The 15,367-nt window shown below is 47.0% G+C and overlaps 1 protein-coding gene and 1 long non-coding RNA gene across 3 annotated transcripts in view; both read right to left on the bottom strand.

Annotated features, from left to right (window-relative positions):
* LOC134492206 (uncharacterized) overlaps window positions 1–15,367 on the bottom strand; it is a 313,653-nt gene that overhangs the window by 46,565 nt on the left and 251,721 nt on the right. The gene's annotated exons all lie outside the window — the stretch shown is intronic.
* LOC134488950 (uncharacterized) lies at window positions 2,476–11,088 on the bottom strand. 2 transcript variants are annotated; one of them, XM_063291314.1, is made up of 5 exons: window positions 10,862–11,088; window positions 9,670–10,214; window positions 8,651–8,770; window positions 8,411–8,482; window positions 2,476–4,332 (listed from the first exon to the last, which is right to left on the bottom strand). In XM_063291314.1, exons 2-5 carry the CDS (start codon window positions 10,178–10,180, stop codon window positions 3,890–3,892), a joined length of 1,146 nt encoding a protein of 381 aa, XP_063147384.1. In that variant the 5' UTR covers window positions 10,181–10,214; window positions 10,862–11,088; the 3' UTR covers window positions 2,476–3,889. The 2 variants fall into 2 exon arrangements, with proteins under 2 accessions (XP_063147384.1, XP_063147383.1); XM_063291313.1 differs by lacking the exon at window positions 10,862–11,088 and having other exon boundaries at window positions 9,670–10,337.

Raw genomic sequence — 15,367 nt, forward strand, 5'->3', positions numbered from 1 at the left:
TATCTTCTACTCCCCCCCCCCACTTGTTGGAATTGTGATGTTGCTTTAAATCTCTCTTTTTCTCAGAAATCTGATGTCTTTGGGGCTCTTTTTCCCATTAGCTTCTTCTGCTGCTGTAGAATCATCCTAGATATTATTTTATTAAAACCCACTTTTTAGCAAGCCAAGATGTTTTATAAAGCTCACCTTTAGGTTCTCAAATATCAAGAATTTCAGCATTGCCCAGCCACTTTTCATCAAAGTTTCTACTAATACTGATGCTACTTTATCTTTTTCAATAAACTCTAGTGGCCTGCATAGGGAACAGCTTTAATTTTATTCCCACAATAATAGCTCTGTGAGGCTGAGAGAAAAATTGACTGGCATGTTCTAGTCAAGGAGAGATTTGAATCTTCTCAATCCAAATTTAATACTCTAAACCTCTGTTCATCCAGGGTCAAAAGCTGAGAAAGGCTGCTGTAGGGCCATGTTACTCATCGGTCAGGTTGCACATTTCCTAGCCTTCCCCGCCCCTCCCTTATAGAGCAAACCACAGCAATTTTGGTCAGGCAGGAAGACCACAGGAAAAGATGAAACCTTTCTCTACCATTCATCCTCCTCAGATTAAACTGCAAGTTGCAGATTAGACATAAAGCCTGGAGATATAGTTCCATATCTCCCACATAATTTGAAGTTTGCTTTTAATGGCTTTTTTTTGGTAGGACATCAAACCACGAAGCTTGGTTTACAAATCTCAATGGCTGGGCCAAAACCAAACAAATCACACCATGACTTTCATCTGATGAAGTGGGCTGGAACTCACAAAAGCTTATGCCTGTTAATAACGTGTTAGTCAAAAAAGGTGCCACCAGATGCCTTCTGACTTTTCCCCCAAGAAACTTGTGTCTCTTATCTCTTTGCTTCCTTTTTTCCAGTTCTTCTGAGTTCTCTGTTTTGTTGTCTTCTTTCAGAGAAGCCAGTTAAGTGGGACTCTTGCGCTTCATTTCTTCCAGCTTTGCTTCTTTTAAGCTACAGAACATGCCGTGGGACTGTGTCTGTATTCAGGATTGAGAAAAAAACTTTTGCCTTCTTCATGTGTGCGGATAAGAAAACAAGTCTCCAGACCCCAATTTTTCTCAGCCGCTGCCACACCCTCTGCTTTCCCCATTTTTTAGTATGGCTTCAGTTTTGCAATTCACCTTTTTGACTCCACTTTCAGAGGCACAACACAGTCAGACTTGCAAGATTCTGTTATTATAGCCAGTCTTAATAAAAGTATTTTTAGTCTTCCTGCAGAGTTGATTTCCTGGTCTGACATCAATCATGTCTGATTGTGCTGTACCTCCTCCCACCTCTTATACCCCAGTGAATTGGGGACGTGTCTGCCTGATCCGCTTCTGAATATTATCTGGCTGTTCTGGACTTTGAAAATGCTTCAGCCCCTTTTGCCTTGGCAACAGTTCCTGCATATTTCCTTAAAGGTCATCTTCCAGGCTCTCTACCCATGTCTTCCTTATAAGGAAATGTGCAGTTAACCCTTCAGTCGCATGCATAAATTGCAAGTAGTCTATAATTTCATTAATCATCTGGATTTCAGAGTTCAGGAGAAAGAGAACACTCCCCAGGATATTTGGGAAAGTAGCAGCAAAAGCGAAAAGAAACAGATGGGAATAGACCATGAATTGTGCTGCTGGCTTTGAGATTTATAAAGGAGCATTTGTTCAGTGGCAGCAGCAAGAAAAATGTGAGACATAGCCACCGGCAATTATGACACTTGGAGTGGAGGGTGGAGTAGCACAGCCTTGCCGCTTTGCAGCCTTAGGACACGTGGAGGAAGCCTTGGGAAATCATACTCCATGAAATTTCACAACCCAAACGAGTCCTTATTTCCTTTAAGTTAATTTGATCTCACACCACTCCCAAAATGATTGACTGCATTATGATGTTACAGGTGGTCCTCACTTAATGACCACTTGTTCAGCAACCGTTCGGACTTGTGAGAGCACTGAATGAGTGGTACTTATGACTGATCCTCGAAGTTCTGGCCATTGCAGTGTCCCTGTGGTCACATGATCACTATCTGGGAGCTCAGTGCCCAGCTTGCAATTATGTCACAGCATCCCACAGTCACATCGTCACCATTTGTGACCTTCTCTGCCAGCTTTCTACAAGCAAAGTCAATGGGGAAGCTGGCAGGGGGTCGCAAATGGCAACCACCTGATATTGTTGCTTAACGACAGCTCGGGATTCACTTAACAGCAACTGGGAAGTGCCAAAACCACCGTCACTAAGCAGCGTGGTCATGTGATATCATGCTTTACAACCATGTTGCTCAGTGACAGAAATTCCAGTCCTAAGCCATCATTAACCGAGGACTACCTATACAGAGAGCAAGACAGTAGGCCTAGTGTCAAGCTGACTCAGGTGCAGAGAACACCATGCAATGTCAGGGAACATCAGGGCAATACCTGGGGTTTATTAGCAAAGGAACACACCTTTGAGATTACGAACTTTATTACGCTGCTACACAGGTAGCAATACCAACTGCATAAAATCCTGCAATGCAACTTAGGCAATAGTGAGCTGCAAGGAATGTCGCACAGGGTCGCAAGGGCTGAAGGCCGTTCTAGAGGGACATCCCACAATGGATCACGCTGGCCAGATTTCTGTTCTTGCTCCTTCAGTGACCGCCATCCCTCAAATCCAATAAAAACCCAGCACCCTGCTGAGGCAGATGGGACCAAGGCTCCCACAGCCTTGTATTAGTGCTAATGTCTTCCCACAAGCCCAGGGAGGGCAGGTCTGGGAATACAGGATCAGGGGAACTCTCTATCACAGGATTCTCAACCGTGGCCACTTTAAACTGGGTGGACTACAACTCCCAGAATTCCTCAGCCAGCCAAGGTTGAGAAAACCTGCTCTTATCATGTGCACTCCTCAAACAGGAGACCACTGGCCATTGTCACCACTACTTCTTACTGCCTTCCTTGGTCTTCTCCCTTGTGTCTGTGTTGCCACCCCGCAGGCAATGATGGTATTTTAGATGGCTGCTGAGACAGCACCTTGCAGTATTTTGCTTTGCTGATGGATTGTGACAGGTGGGAAGGAACATTGCCATCCTCCCTACCTCCTCTATATTCACTCCCGCAGCACCAGATGGCAGGCCGCCTTGCTCTGTGAAAGTGTCCTGTTAGTGACGACGACTTACTGTGCAGTTCCTTGTGACCCGACTGACTGCAGGACTTGCTAGCTCCCCCCCGCCCCAGTGTGCTCCCAGCCTCTACGTCGGTGGAAGACGTCATCCAGGTTCGGGACAGCTGGATTGGTGGCCTATCAAGCAGCAACCTGGGCTAATCTTGCAGCATTTCTAGGAGAACCTACATGATGGGCCTGTCATTGACTTTCTCCGCTTCTTGTAGGCATTGCTTCATTTGGAGATGAATGACAGAATATTATGAATGACTCCTGAGCATTGAGGTGGCATGCACCCATGGCAACGCTGGACTATGCTGACTAGGGACCAGCTCAATTTGCTACTAAATTTGGAAACAGAGTGTTTGGCCAACTGCTACGCCACCATGTGATCCTAGGGGTTGGCTGGCAAGTGCAGGTCACAAGAGAAGTGCATCCCTTTCTGGAACAGTGTCGGCTTTGGAGCAATCAGTGTTCAGATGTCATAAAAACCCTTACGAGTTCTTGATCCCGGCCAGCTGTTCTCACAGTGTGAGGCTGTCTCAAAACCTATCTTGCGTGTTCTGAGTCAGCCAGAGTTCAGTAGTGTTGCTTCCCTACTGTTGATGGGGAGGCTAAGGGCTGAGGCCTACACAGGTCCTGCAAAAGAAGCTTCCCGGAGAGGCTTTGGTGAGACCTGCCGACGTCTAAGTCCCATTGGACGCTCTTTTCTCAATGGTCACGTGTGACAAGTTCCCCCAAATGACACCTTGCCAGAGGAGCCCGAAACAGGCCTGGGCTGGTTGCAGAGGGCCTGGTTCAGTCTTTGCTGGTCACAATAACCTTCCACATGAGAAGAGGAATGCAAAGGGGTTGTGGGAAGCAGCTGCTGCAGCGTTTCATTAAGAACCTGCAGAGACTGCAGAGTCGCCTGGTTCAGCCTTGAGATCTCCTGACGCGCGAGGGAGCGCTCCCTGGCCTCGTTCTCCAGGACCTGGAGGAAGGCATCGGAACGCTTCCGCTCCGCTGCTAACTCCCGGGCGAGGAGCTCCCGGTCCTTTTCCGCGTTTTGAAGAATACTGTCGGCGATGATCTGCACCATGGGGGCTCTCCTCTTCTTATTGCGCAACATGGATAATCTAGCAGCCGGTGACAACGTGGTTAGTTTGGGTATATGAGTACCTAGGAAAGAAGACCAGGAGAAGGGCTTGTAAGGTGTGTGCGTATGTGCCTTCGAGTCAGTGTTGACTCTGGGTGACTGCTTGGAGATGGCCCTGCAGTTTTCTTGGCAAGATTTTGGGAGGTGGTTTGCCCTTGCCTCCTCCTTCTTAGGGCTGAGGGAGAGGGACTGGCCCAAGATCGCCCAGCCGGCTTCATGCCTAAGCCAGCTCCTGGTTTCTACCTTGGTGCCTTAACCACTACACAAAACTGGTTCTCTCTCATAAGGCATAACAGCTGTTAAAAGGAAGGGAAAGTGATTACCAGGCTTGATACACAAGGATTAGTACAGGTAGTCCTCGACTTACAACCACAATTGGCACTGGAACTTCCACCGCTAAGCGAGGCAGTTGTTAAGTGAGTCAAGCCCAATTTTACAACCTTTTTGTGTTGTTAAGCAAATCAGTCATTAAGTAAATCACATGGTTGTTAAGTGAATCCAGCTTCCCCCATTGATTTTGCTTGTTGGAAGCTGGCTGGGAAAGTCACAAATGGTCACGTGACCCTGGAATGCTACAACCATCATAAATACATGCCAGTTGCTAAGAGCCCGAATTTTGACCTTGTGATCACAGGGATGCTGCGACAGTCATTAAGTGTGAGGATCAGCTCTAAGTCACTTTTTTCAGCACAATCCAAACTTCGAACTGTGACTAAACAAATGGTCATAAGTCGAGGATTACCTGTATCTTCCAAGCAGCTGTTTGATTTACACAAAATACTGCTTTTAGTGGTTGCTCTTCAGCAAAGGATCGTTACCTTGTCGTGGTGCTGGAGCTTGAGCACCTCAGTGATGCCATGAGCTAAACCGTGAAGGGCCACCCAAGACGGGAAGGTCATGAGAGAGAGGTCAGACTAAACGCGATCCCTGGGGAAGGTAATGGCAACCCACCCCAGTATTCTTGCCGTGAAAACTAAATGGATCAGTACAACCAGAGATATGTCGGTATACCATTGGAAGATGAGACCCCCAGGTCGGAAGATGGTCAAAATGCTACTGGGGAGGAACAGAGGATGCGTTCAACTAGCCCCAGACGTGATGACGCAGCTAGCTCAAAGCCGAAAGGACGGCTAGCGGCCGACAGTGCTGGTGGTGAATGGCAAATCTGATGTTCTAAGGATCAACGCTCCATTGGAACCTGAAATGTAAGATCTGTGAGCCAGGGCAAATTGGATGTGGTTATTGGTGAGATGTCAAGATTAACGATAGACATTTTGGGCGTCAGTGAACTGAAATGGACTGGAATGGGCCACTTCACATCAAATGACCACCAGATCTACTACTGTGGACAAGAGGACCACAGAAGAAATGGAGTAGCCTTCATAATTAATAGTCAAGTGGCTAAAGCAGTGCTTGGATACAATCCAAAAAAACGATAGAATGATCTCAATTTGAATTCAGGGCAAGCCATCTAACATCACAGTGATCCAAATATACGCCCCAACCACAGATGCTGAAGAAGCTGAAGTAGAGCAGTTCTATGAGGATCTGCATCACCTACTGGACAACACGCCTAAAAGAGATGTTATTTTCATCACGGGAGACTGGAATGCTAAGGTGGGCAGTCAAATGACACCTGGAATTACAGGTAAGTATGGCCTGGGAGAACAAAACGAAGCAGGATATAGGCTGATAGAATTTTGCCAAGACAACTCACTCTGTATAACGAACACTCTCTTCCAACAACCTAAGGGACGGCTTTATACATGGACTTCACCAGATCGACAACACCGAAATCAGATTGACTACATCCTTTGCAGCCAAAGGTGGCGGACATCTGTACAGTCGGTAAAAACAAGACCAGGAGCTGACTGTAGTTCAGATCACGAACTTCTTATTGCACAATTTAGGATCAGACTAAAGAGATTAGGGAAGACCCACAGATCAGCTAGAGATGAGCTCACTAATATTCCTAAGGAATATGCAGTGGAGGTGAAGAATCGATTTAAGGGACTGGACTTAGTAGATAGGGTCCCGGAAGAACTATGGACAGAAGTTCGCAACATTGACCAGGAGGCGGCAACAAAATACATCCCAAAGAAAGAGAAAACCAAGAAGGCAAAATGGCTGTTTGCTGAGACACTAGAAGTAGCCCAAGAAAGAAGGAAAGCAAAAGGCAACAGTGATAGGGGGAGATATGCCCAATTAAATGCAAAATTCCAGAGGTTAGCCAGAAGAGATAAGGGATTATTTTTAAACAAGCAATGCACAGGAGTGGAAGAAGACAATAGAATAGGAAGGACAAGAGACCTCTTCCAGAAAATTAGAAACATTGGAGGTAAATTCCAAGCAAAAATGGGTATGATCAAAAACAAAGATGGCAAGGACCTAACAGAAGAAGAAAAGATCAAGAAAAGGTGGCAAGAATATACAGAAGACCTGTATAGGAAGGATAAGAATATCGGGGATAGCTTTGATGGTGCGGTCAGTGAGCTAGAGCCAGACATCCTGATGAGTGAGGTTGAATGGGCCTTAAGAAGCATTGCTAATAACAAGGCAGCAGGAGACGACGGCATCCCAGCTGAACTGTTCAGAATCTTGCGAGATGATGCTGTCAAGGTAATGCATGCTATATGCCAGCAAATTTGGAAAACACAAGAATGGCCAACAGATTGGAAAAAATGAACTTATATCCCCATACCAAAAAAGGGGAACACTAAAGAATGTTCAAACTATCAAACAGTGGCACTCATTTCACATGCCAGTACGGTAATGCTCAAGATCCTGCAAAGTAGACTTCAGCAATTCATGGAGCGAGAATTGCCAGATGTACAAGCTGGGTTTAGAAAAGGCAGAGGAACTAGGGACCAAATTGCCAATATCCGCTGGATAATGGAAAAAGCCAGGGAGTTTCAGAAAAACACTTATTTCTGTTTTATTGACGATTCTAAAGCCTTTGACTGTGTGGACCATAACAAATTGTGGCAAGTTCTTAGCGGTATGGGGATACCAAGTCATCTTGTCTGCCTCCTGAAGAATCTGTATAACGACCAAGTAGCAACAGTAAGAACAGACCACGGAACAACGGACTGGTTTAAGATTGGGAAAGGAGTATGGCGGGGCTGTATACTCTCACCCTACCTATTCAACTTGTATGCAGAACACATCATGCGACAAGCTGGCCTTGAGGAATCCAAGGCTGGAGTTAAAATCGCTGGAAGAAACATTAACAATCTCAGATATGCAGATGATACCACTTTGATGGCTGAAAGCGAAGAGGAACTGAGGAGCCTTATGATGAAGGTGAAAGAAGAAAGTGCAAAAGCTGGCTTGCAGCTAAACCTCAAAAAACCAAGATTATGGCAACCAGCTTGATTGATAACTGGCAAATAGAGGGAGAAAACGTAGAGGCAGTGAAAGACTTTGTATTTCTAGGTGCGAAGATTACTGCAGATGCTGACTGCAGTCAGGAAATCAGAAGACGCTTAATCCTTGGGAGAAGACCAATGACCAATCTCGATAAAATAGTTAAGAGCAGAGACATCACACTGACAACAAAGGCCCGCATAGTCAAAGCAATGGTGTTCCCCGTAGTAACATACGGCTGCGAGAGCTGGACCATAAGGAAGGCTGAGCGAAGGAAGATCGATGCTTTGGAACTGTGGTGTTGGAGGAAAATCCTGAGAGTGCCTTGGACTGCCAGAAGATCAAACCAGTCCATCCTCCAGGAAATAAAGCCAGACTGCTCACTTGAGGGAATGGTATTAAAGGCAAAACTGAAGTACTTTGGCCACATAATGAGAAGACAGGACACCCTGGAGAAGATGCTGATGCTAGGGAGAGTGGAGGGCAAAAGGAAGAGGGGCCGACCAAGGGCAAGGTGGATGGATGATATTCTAGAGGTGACGGACTCGTCCCTGGGGGAGCTGGGGGTGTTGACGACCAACAGGAAGCTCTGGCGTGGGGTGGTCCATGAAGTCACGAAGAGTCGGAAGCGACCGAACGAATAAACGACGACAAAGTGGTTGCTACGAGTCAATAAGCTGATGACACATAATAATTAAAACAAGGGCCTCAGAACAGAACCGAAGGGGATTTTACCTCGATCCTCAGAAGCAGAAGGTCCAGGTGTGCACGGCTGTCCTTCCACCTTGAACTCCTGTCCCGGCAACCCTGGGAATTAGAAACACGAGACGTGAAGGATGAACTGCAGCAGAGAAACCATTTCAGCAACTCTCATCCAGATAAGACATGAACCAGTCTGGAGTCTTGATCAACAGGGGAAGATACATTGAAGAAGGACTCCCAGAAATGCTACTGCTTAATTAAAACTATACTTACTTGCATCCAAACTATGCTGCCCTTCTACCTTTTGCTCTTCTTCCTCTTCCTCCTCCTCCCCCTCTTCCTTCTCTGGAGAAAGAATCACACGACCCTCTGGGTGAGGTGTGTGTTCAGAAGCTGAAATCACAGAATACAGAAGAAAGAGATTTGTGAAACCCAGTGATTTTCACCAAGGCCAGAAGAAGAAAACATGGTTTATTTTAACAGGAAGCTCTGTGTTTGTGGCTTCCTTTTATGTTTCTGTATGTCCCTTAGCCCCCACCAGCATTTATTACTTCCTTAGGAAGTTGAGTTCATTGTCTTAAAAAGGGAAGTGCTCAAGAAAAATTTCCCCAGTGCAGTGCTGCACATGGACGCAGGAATTCTCCATCCACACATACAAGACAGCCTGGTCAATAGGCACCCCTTGCAATTTAGCAGTAGGAGATGGTTTGTTAAGTTCTGCAGCTCAAGCCTTCCTTCTAATAAAGTGTTTCTCGACCTTGGCCACTTTCAGATGTGTGGACTTCAACTCCCAGAATTCCCCAGCCAGCCATGGCTGGCTGGGGAATTCTGGGAGTTGAAGTCCACACATCTGAAAGTGGCCAAGGTCGAGAAACACTGTCCTAATATTTCCAACGCTTCAGAGGAGGAGAAATAGCCAAGAACTCCTACAGTGGACTGCTAATTTTCAGAACTACCTGCCACTGAGGATGGAACCCCCCACTTCCATCTCCTGGTTTGCAACTTCTCAAAAGCAAAGTGGAGGCCTCTCTCATAGCACCACTAGAACCCCTAAGATAATCACTGCTTCCCACTCAACCAACCACATAATGACCAGATGGTCCACACTCTACTCAGCAGTAGACACAAGGTCCTTAGGAGAGCCATCTGGCAGAGCCTCAAACAAAGAAGGCCCTGTCGTTACGTGAGACAGCAGTTACAACGCAGCAAATGGCTGAATGACCTCAATGGGCTTGGGCCAGAGGGCTGGAGTGGAGTGCAAACCCAGAATTCCCCTCCCCGTCACTTCTCACCTGATTCTGGATGTGCCAGGTATTCTGCCCCGTCCCCCATGTGTATGTCTTGCACTTCCAAGCCTTTCTCCAGGAGAGGCTGAGCAAAAGGAGCAGCAACATCACCGTGGTCCTGATGGGCAACATGGTTTGGCACTGGCCATCGGAGGGTGAAGCTGCGCGCCACCCGTTTCGGTGCAACACTAGCATCCCCTCGGAGAATCCGGTGCAGCTGGGGAAAGAAGGGGCACATCGCTGGGGTATTCCCAGAGCGGGAGTTATGGACTACAACTCTCTTGTACTCCAGCCGCAGAGTCTTGGTTTTGGTTCTGCACTCAAAGGCGGACCGATGATATCCCTTCGTACGCAGGTCCTGGGATATTTTCTCAAAGATGTCCAGATTCCGGTGGCTGAACCTCAGCTCCTGCTGGACCTTCGCCTCACCCCAGATCTCAAGCAGAGCAAGGGTCTCTTCCCGTTTCCAGGTGTTCCCTCTTCTGAACTTCCCTGATTGTTTCCCTTGATGGCTCATCTTCCTGAATCTTTAATCGCATGGGGTGCTGATGCTAAAGAAAGAGCGGTGGATATGGTTTGGAGGCAGACAGTGGGAGCTAAACCTGCACAGAAGGAATAGCACAGCCCAGGCCAGTGTTTCTCAACGGTGGCAACTTGAAGATGTGTGGACTTCAACTCCCGGCCTAGAATTCCCCAGTCAGCCATGCTGGCTGGGGAATTCTGGGACTTGAAGTCCACACATCTTCAAACTGCCAAAGTTGAGAAACACTGGCCTAGACTCCTTAAACAGGCTGACCTCATGACCAGTGACCCCTGGGCTGGCTGGGGAATTCTGGGAGTTGAAGTCCACACAACTTAAAGTTGCAGAGGTTGAGAAACACTGCCCTGGGGGAACGCAGCTAAGGTCAGCCACAAGCGTCCTTGAATCCGATCCTATGCCCGTTTGTTTGGAAGAAGCAAACCCCATTAGGATTTCCTGAACTTATGCCTAATCAAGGGCTCAGAGGACCGGGGTTTGCGCGTCTCCCCGCGAAGACCATCGGAATCGGCAAATAATAATTCTCTGCCCGCAAAGGATTCTCCAAATATTCCCCTTTGGCCGGCCTGCCCCCACCCCCAGAAGACGACCTTCGGATTCAACCTCCCGCCGTCCCCGTCCAGCCGCCTCCCCCGAAGTGCGGATGGGGGGCTCACTTACAGACCCCTCCTCGCGCTCGCGGCCTTCCCAGACTGCGGAGAGGCGGAGCGCAGCGCGGCGCCGCTTTTCCCCCGCGATTCGGAAATGGGGCCGAGGTAGACGGCGGGCTCGGGCGCCCACCGATAAGTCAACCGAACAGCCCGGAAGGAAGTGGACCGCTTTATTTTTGGACTGGAGCAAAGGAGCTCAGGAAGAGGCGGCCCTTGGTGGGGAGGAGCCAGGTGGCGCCCGGTGGCTCCCAAAGGCCGGAACTGTTTCAATGGGAAGCGGATTGGAGAAGCGCGCTGCCGGCAGCGCTGATTTCTCGCGCCGGGGGCGGAAGAGCCACGACCCTGGTTTTGTGCGCCGCCGAGGAAGCGCCTGTCCTGATGAGACCCGTAGGGTTGAAATACAACTGGGGGCAAGAAGAGCGAGCGTGATTTTTCCTTAACCCCTCCTGCTCTTCTTTTCATAGGCACGCGCGATTAGGTTCTGCAAATAGGCAATTGCTTGATAGGGAGTACGTGGGAAGGCGTGCCAGCCTCATCGGGTGGCCAAAGAGGCGAGGAGGGCCCTACTTCCCCTTTCCTCTGCGACCTCCCCACTCCATGGAGTTAGTATCACCACCTTCCTTGCTTGATCTCCACCGGGTGGCCCATCTCTCTGCGGAGTGGGTGGCTAACGTCTTAGACTCGAGGCAGATCCTTTCAGAAGGAATGGTGGACAGTGGAATACGGTTCCCACGGTCGGCCAATCGAGGACACGATACTTTTCGGGAGAGATGGGCGGTGATAGAAAATTGAAAATAAACACATATATACTCCAGTGTCGAGAAAACGAGGGAGACTGGCCTAGCTGGGAACTTCTCCCAAAGCATATGGAGAGCAATCAACACAGCTGCCTGCTCCATGATTTCCTTCAACTGCCATCCACAAAGGTGTCCTAGAAGAATAAGGAAATGTCAGTTTAGCTGAGCGTCTTGATTAACTCAACTCTCTCTAGCAGTGTTTCTCAACCTTGGCAACTTTAAGATGTGTGGACTTCAAGTCCCAGAATTCTCCAGCCAGCATGGCTGTCTGGGGAATTCTGGGACTTGAAGTCCACACATCTTAAAGCTGCCACGGTTGAGAAACACTGCTTTAAAGGCTATTTCCATAAAAGAAATATTCTGGGGAGATGCCAGATCCCTTCCCATTGTTGATGTGTGCTATATACAAGGAAACAGTTTCATTTGGAATCACTTCTTCAACAACAGTATTTTCCAACTCCAATTTCCCTGCCATAATCTGCAGTCCTAGCTGCTGGACTTAAAGTCCAGCACATTTGGAGGGTGCAGCCTCAGTTGGTGGCAACTGCAGGATGGTTGCCAAGACAACCTTATAGATGCCTCCATAAACCTGTTCAAAGGAACATCTTAGAAATCTGGAGGGCATCTTGAGCCTCTTAAAAGGAACCATGATTAGGAATGCTTGGAGTTGGCCGGGGAGGGATGCATTCACTGTTTCTTTTAACAAATGTCTACCAAATGACACTGGGCAAGAGCTGACAAATGCAGGAAAGGTAGACCTCCCATCTGTACAATCCGTGGCTTGTGGAGGAGATGGCTCTAGGTGATGCTGTTGGGAATGGTGGTCTTCTCCAGCTACAGTTGGCCCAGCAGGTTTGATGTGGAGCTGCTCCAGTCCCTGGGGTCTGGGACCAGCACCTCTTCTGCAGTGCTGTTTTGGCTTCATGGAAGACTGGAGCCCTTCCCTTCCTTTCTCTCCTCTTTTCCCCTTCTTCCCTTCCCTTTTCCTTCCTTCCTTCCTTCCTCCCTCCCTCCCTCTTCCCCCCTTCCCCCTTCCTTCCTTCCCTCTTCCTCCCTTCCCTTCCTTCTTCCTCTTTCTCTCTTCATCCCTTCCTTCCCTTCTCCTCCCCTTCCCTTTTCCTTCCTGCCTTCCTCCGATTGGTCCACCAAGCCAGAGAGCCCTGAAAGGTTGCCCTGTTCTTGGCACACTGTCTAATGGAGAAGGCTTGGTTCTTACCTGCCTGTCGCAGGGAAGGCCCTTCCCAGGAGCCCCAGCTGCTGTCAGAGAAGCCCCAACTCCTTGCCTCAGCTCCACAGGAAGTGGCCTGACCTTGCCCCAATATTGATGTCCTCAGAAAAGAATCCTGTGCAGGTCTTTGGACAAAGGCGCAGAAAGAATTTGTGCTATGCAGAAAGCATGGCACTGGCTGCCCATTTGTGTTTAAATCAATGTTTCTCAACCTTGGCAACTTTCAGATGTGTGGACTTCAACTCCTAAAAATCCCCAGCCAACATGGCTAGCTACGGAATTCTGGGAGTTGAAGTCCACACATCTGAAAGTTGCCAAGGTTGAGAAACACTGGTCTAAATGCATTACAAAGCTGGGCCCTGTTTACTTGACAGAACACTCTTAGATTTCCCCTCTCCTGGATCACAGAAGGAATCTGAGCTGCCTACCCTTGGCCTGGGACTGAGATGAGGTGTTTTATGTAGCTGCCCTGATCCTTTGGAAGGCAGCTGTTTTAAAAGATGGTTCCAAGGACAGCATTGCTTGGGATTTCTTGGTTTTGGGATTCCTTTTGCTAGAACAGGTGGGAAGCCACAGGATATGTATTTAACCTCTCATCTAGTTCAGCTGTTCTCAAAGTGTGGTCCATGGACCCTGGGGGTCCTCAAGATCCCTTCAGGGAGTCCCTGAGACCCTTTCAGGAGGCCTGCAAGGTCAAGACTATTTTCATAATAATTCTAAGATGTTATTTGTCATTTTCACGCTCATTATCTTACAAGCATAAAGCAGAGTTTCCCAGAGGCTGTGTGACGTGCATGAGGACATCATCGCTCTAACAGCTAAAGGAATGTGTGCTTGTGTATTCTTGTATTTTCTAGAATTTCTTAAGGCAATAGGTTTAGGGTATCAACATGTGTGTTTTCAGAAGTTAACTCAGTTTGTTCTCAGTATTTCTGCTTTCAAGCAAAAATTAGAATTTTGGAAAATTTGTATCTGCTTCCTAATTTTGTTGTTTATTCGTTCAGTCGCTTCTGATTCTTCGTGACTTCATGGACCAGCCCACGCCAGAGCTTCCTGTCGGTCGTCAACACTTAAAATTGCTGGAAGAAACATTAACAATCTCAGATATGCAGATGATACCACTTTGATGGCTGAAAGCGAGAGGAACTGAGGAGCCTTATGATGGTGAAAGAAGAAAGTGCAAAAGCTGGCTTGCAGCTAAACCTCAAAAAAACCAAGATTATGGCAACCAGCTTGATTGATAACTGGCAAATAGAGGGAGAAAACGTAGAAGCAGTGAAAGACTTTGTATTTCTAGGTGCGAAGATTACTGCCAATGCTGACTGCAGACAGGAAATCAGAAGGTGTTTAATCCTTGGGAGAAGACCAATGACCAATCTCGATAAAATTGTTAAGAGCAGAGACATCACACTGACAACAAAGGTCCGCATAGTTAAAGCAATGGTGATCCCCGTAGTAACATACGGCTGCGAGAGCTGGACCATAAGGAAGGCTGAGAGAAGGAAGATCGATGCTTTTGAACTGTGGTGTTGGAGGAAAATTCTGAGAGTGCCTTGGACTGCCAGAAGATCGAACCAGTCCATCCTCCAGGAAATCAAGCCAGACTGCTCACTTGAGGGAACGATATTCAAGGCAAAACTGAAATACTTTGGCCACATAATGAGAAGAGAGGACACCCTGGAGAAGATGCTGATGCTGGGGAGAGTGGAGGGCAAAAGGAAGAGGGGCCGACCAAGGGCAAGGTGGATGGATGATATTCTAGAGGTGACGGACTCATCCCTGGGGGAGCTGGGAGTGTTGACGACCGACAGGAAGCTCTGGCGTGGGCTGGTCCATGAAGTCACGAAGAGTTGGAAGCGACTGAACGAATAAACAACAACAACATATGCCACATAAGAAAAAACTCTTTGGGGTCCTCAATATTTTTTAAGAATATAAAGGGGTCTTGAGACCAAAACGTTTGAGAACCACTGATCTAGTGTATACAGTCTCCAAATAAGTGAATTTGAAAAATACTTTTAAATATAAAAATTAATATAATACTCATTTGATATTTTTATGGTAATTGATCAATACTCAAGTTCATAAACTCAATGGACAACACTAAAAAACAATATAACCTTAAAATAAAATTAGATAAAATAATCCATAATGACCAAATGAATTATTATCCTATTTAGCTGTACTCCATTCTTCTCTAAACAATGAGACTGAGTCCAATCAGCATCTTTCTCTTTTTCTTTTTAATGCAAACTAGTAAAGATCTAGTATGGAGAAAGATTCATTACTGACTGATGTGTTATACTTTTCCAACAATTCTTTAAAATGTACCTGTAATACATTTAAAGTATATTAAGTATATTTAACTATATAAAGTATATTTAAAGTATATTGAATTGAATCTGATTTCTGATGGTTTCATAGATATTGCTACGTAATTTTCTTGGCAAATATTATTGCTTTGCCATTACAACTCCCTGGATTTTTTTTT

This window comes from Candoia aspera, chromosome 2, assembly GCF_035149785.1.
Source record: "Candoia aspera isolate rCanAsp1 chromosome 2, rCanAsp1.hap2, whole genome shotgun sequence".
In the NCBI taxonomy this organism is placed as follows: domain Eukaryota; kingdom Metazoa; phylum Chordata; class Lepidosauria; order Squamata; family Boidae; genus Candoia; species Candoia aspera.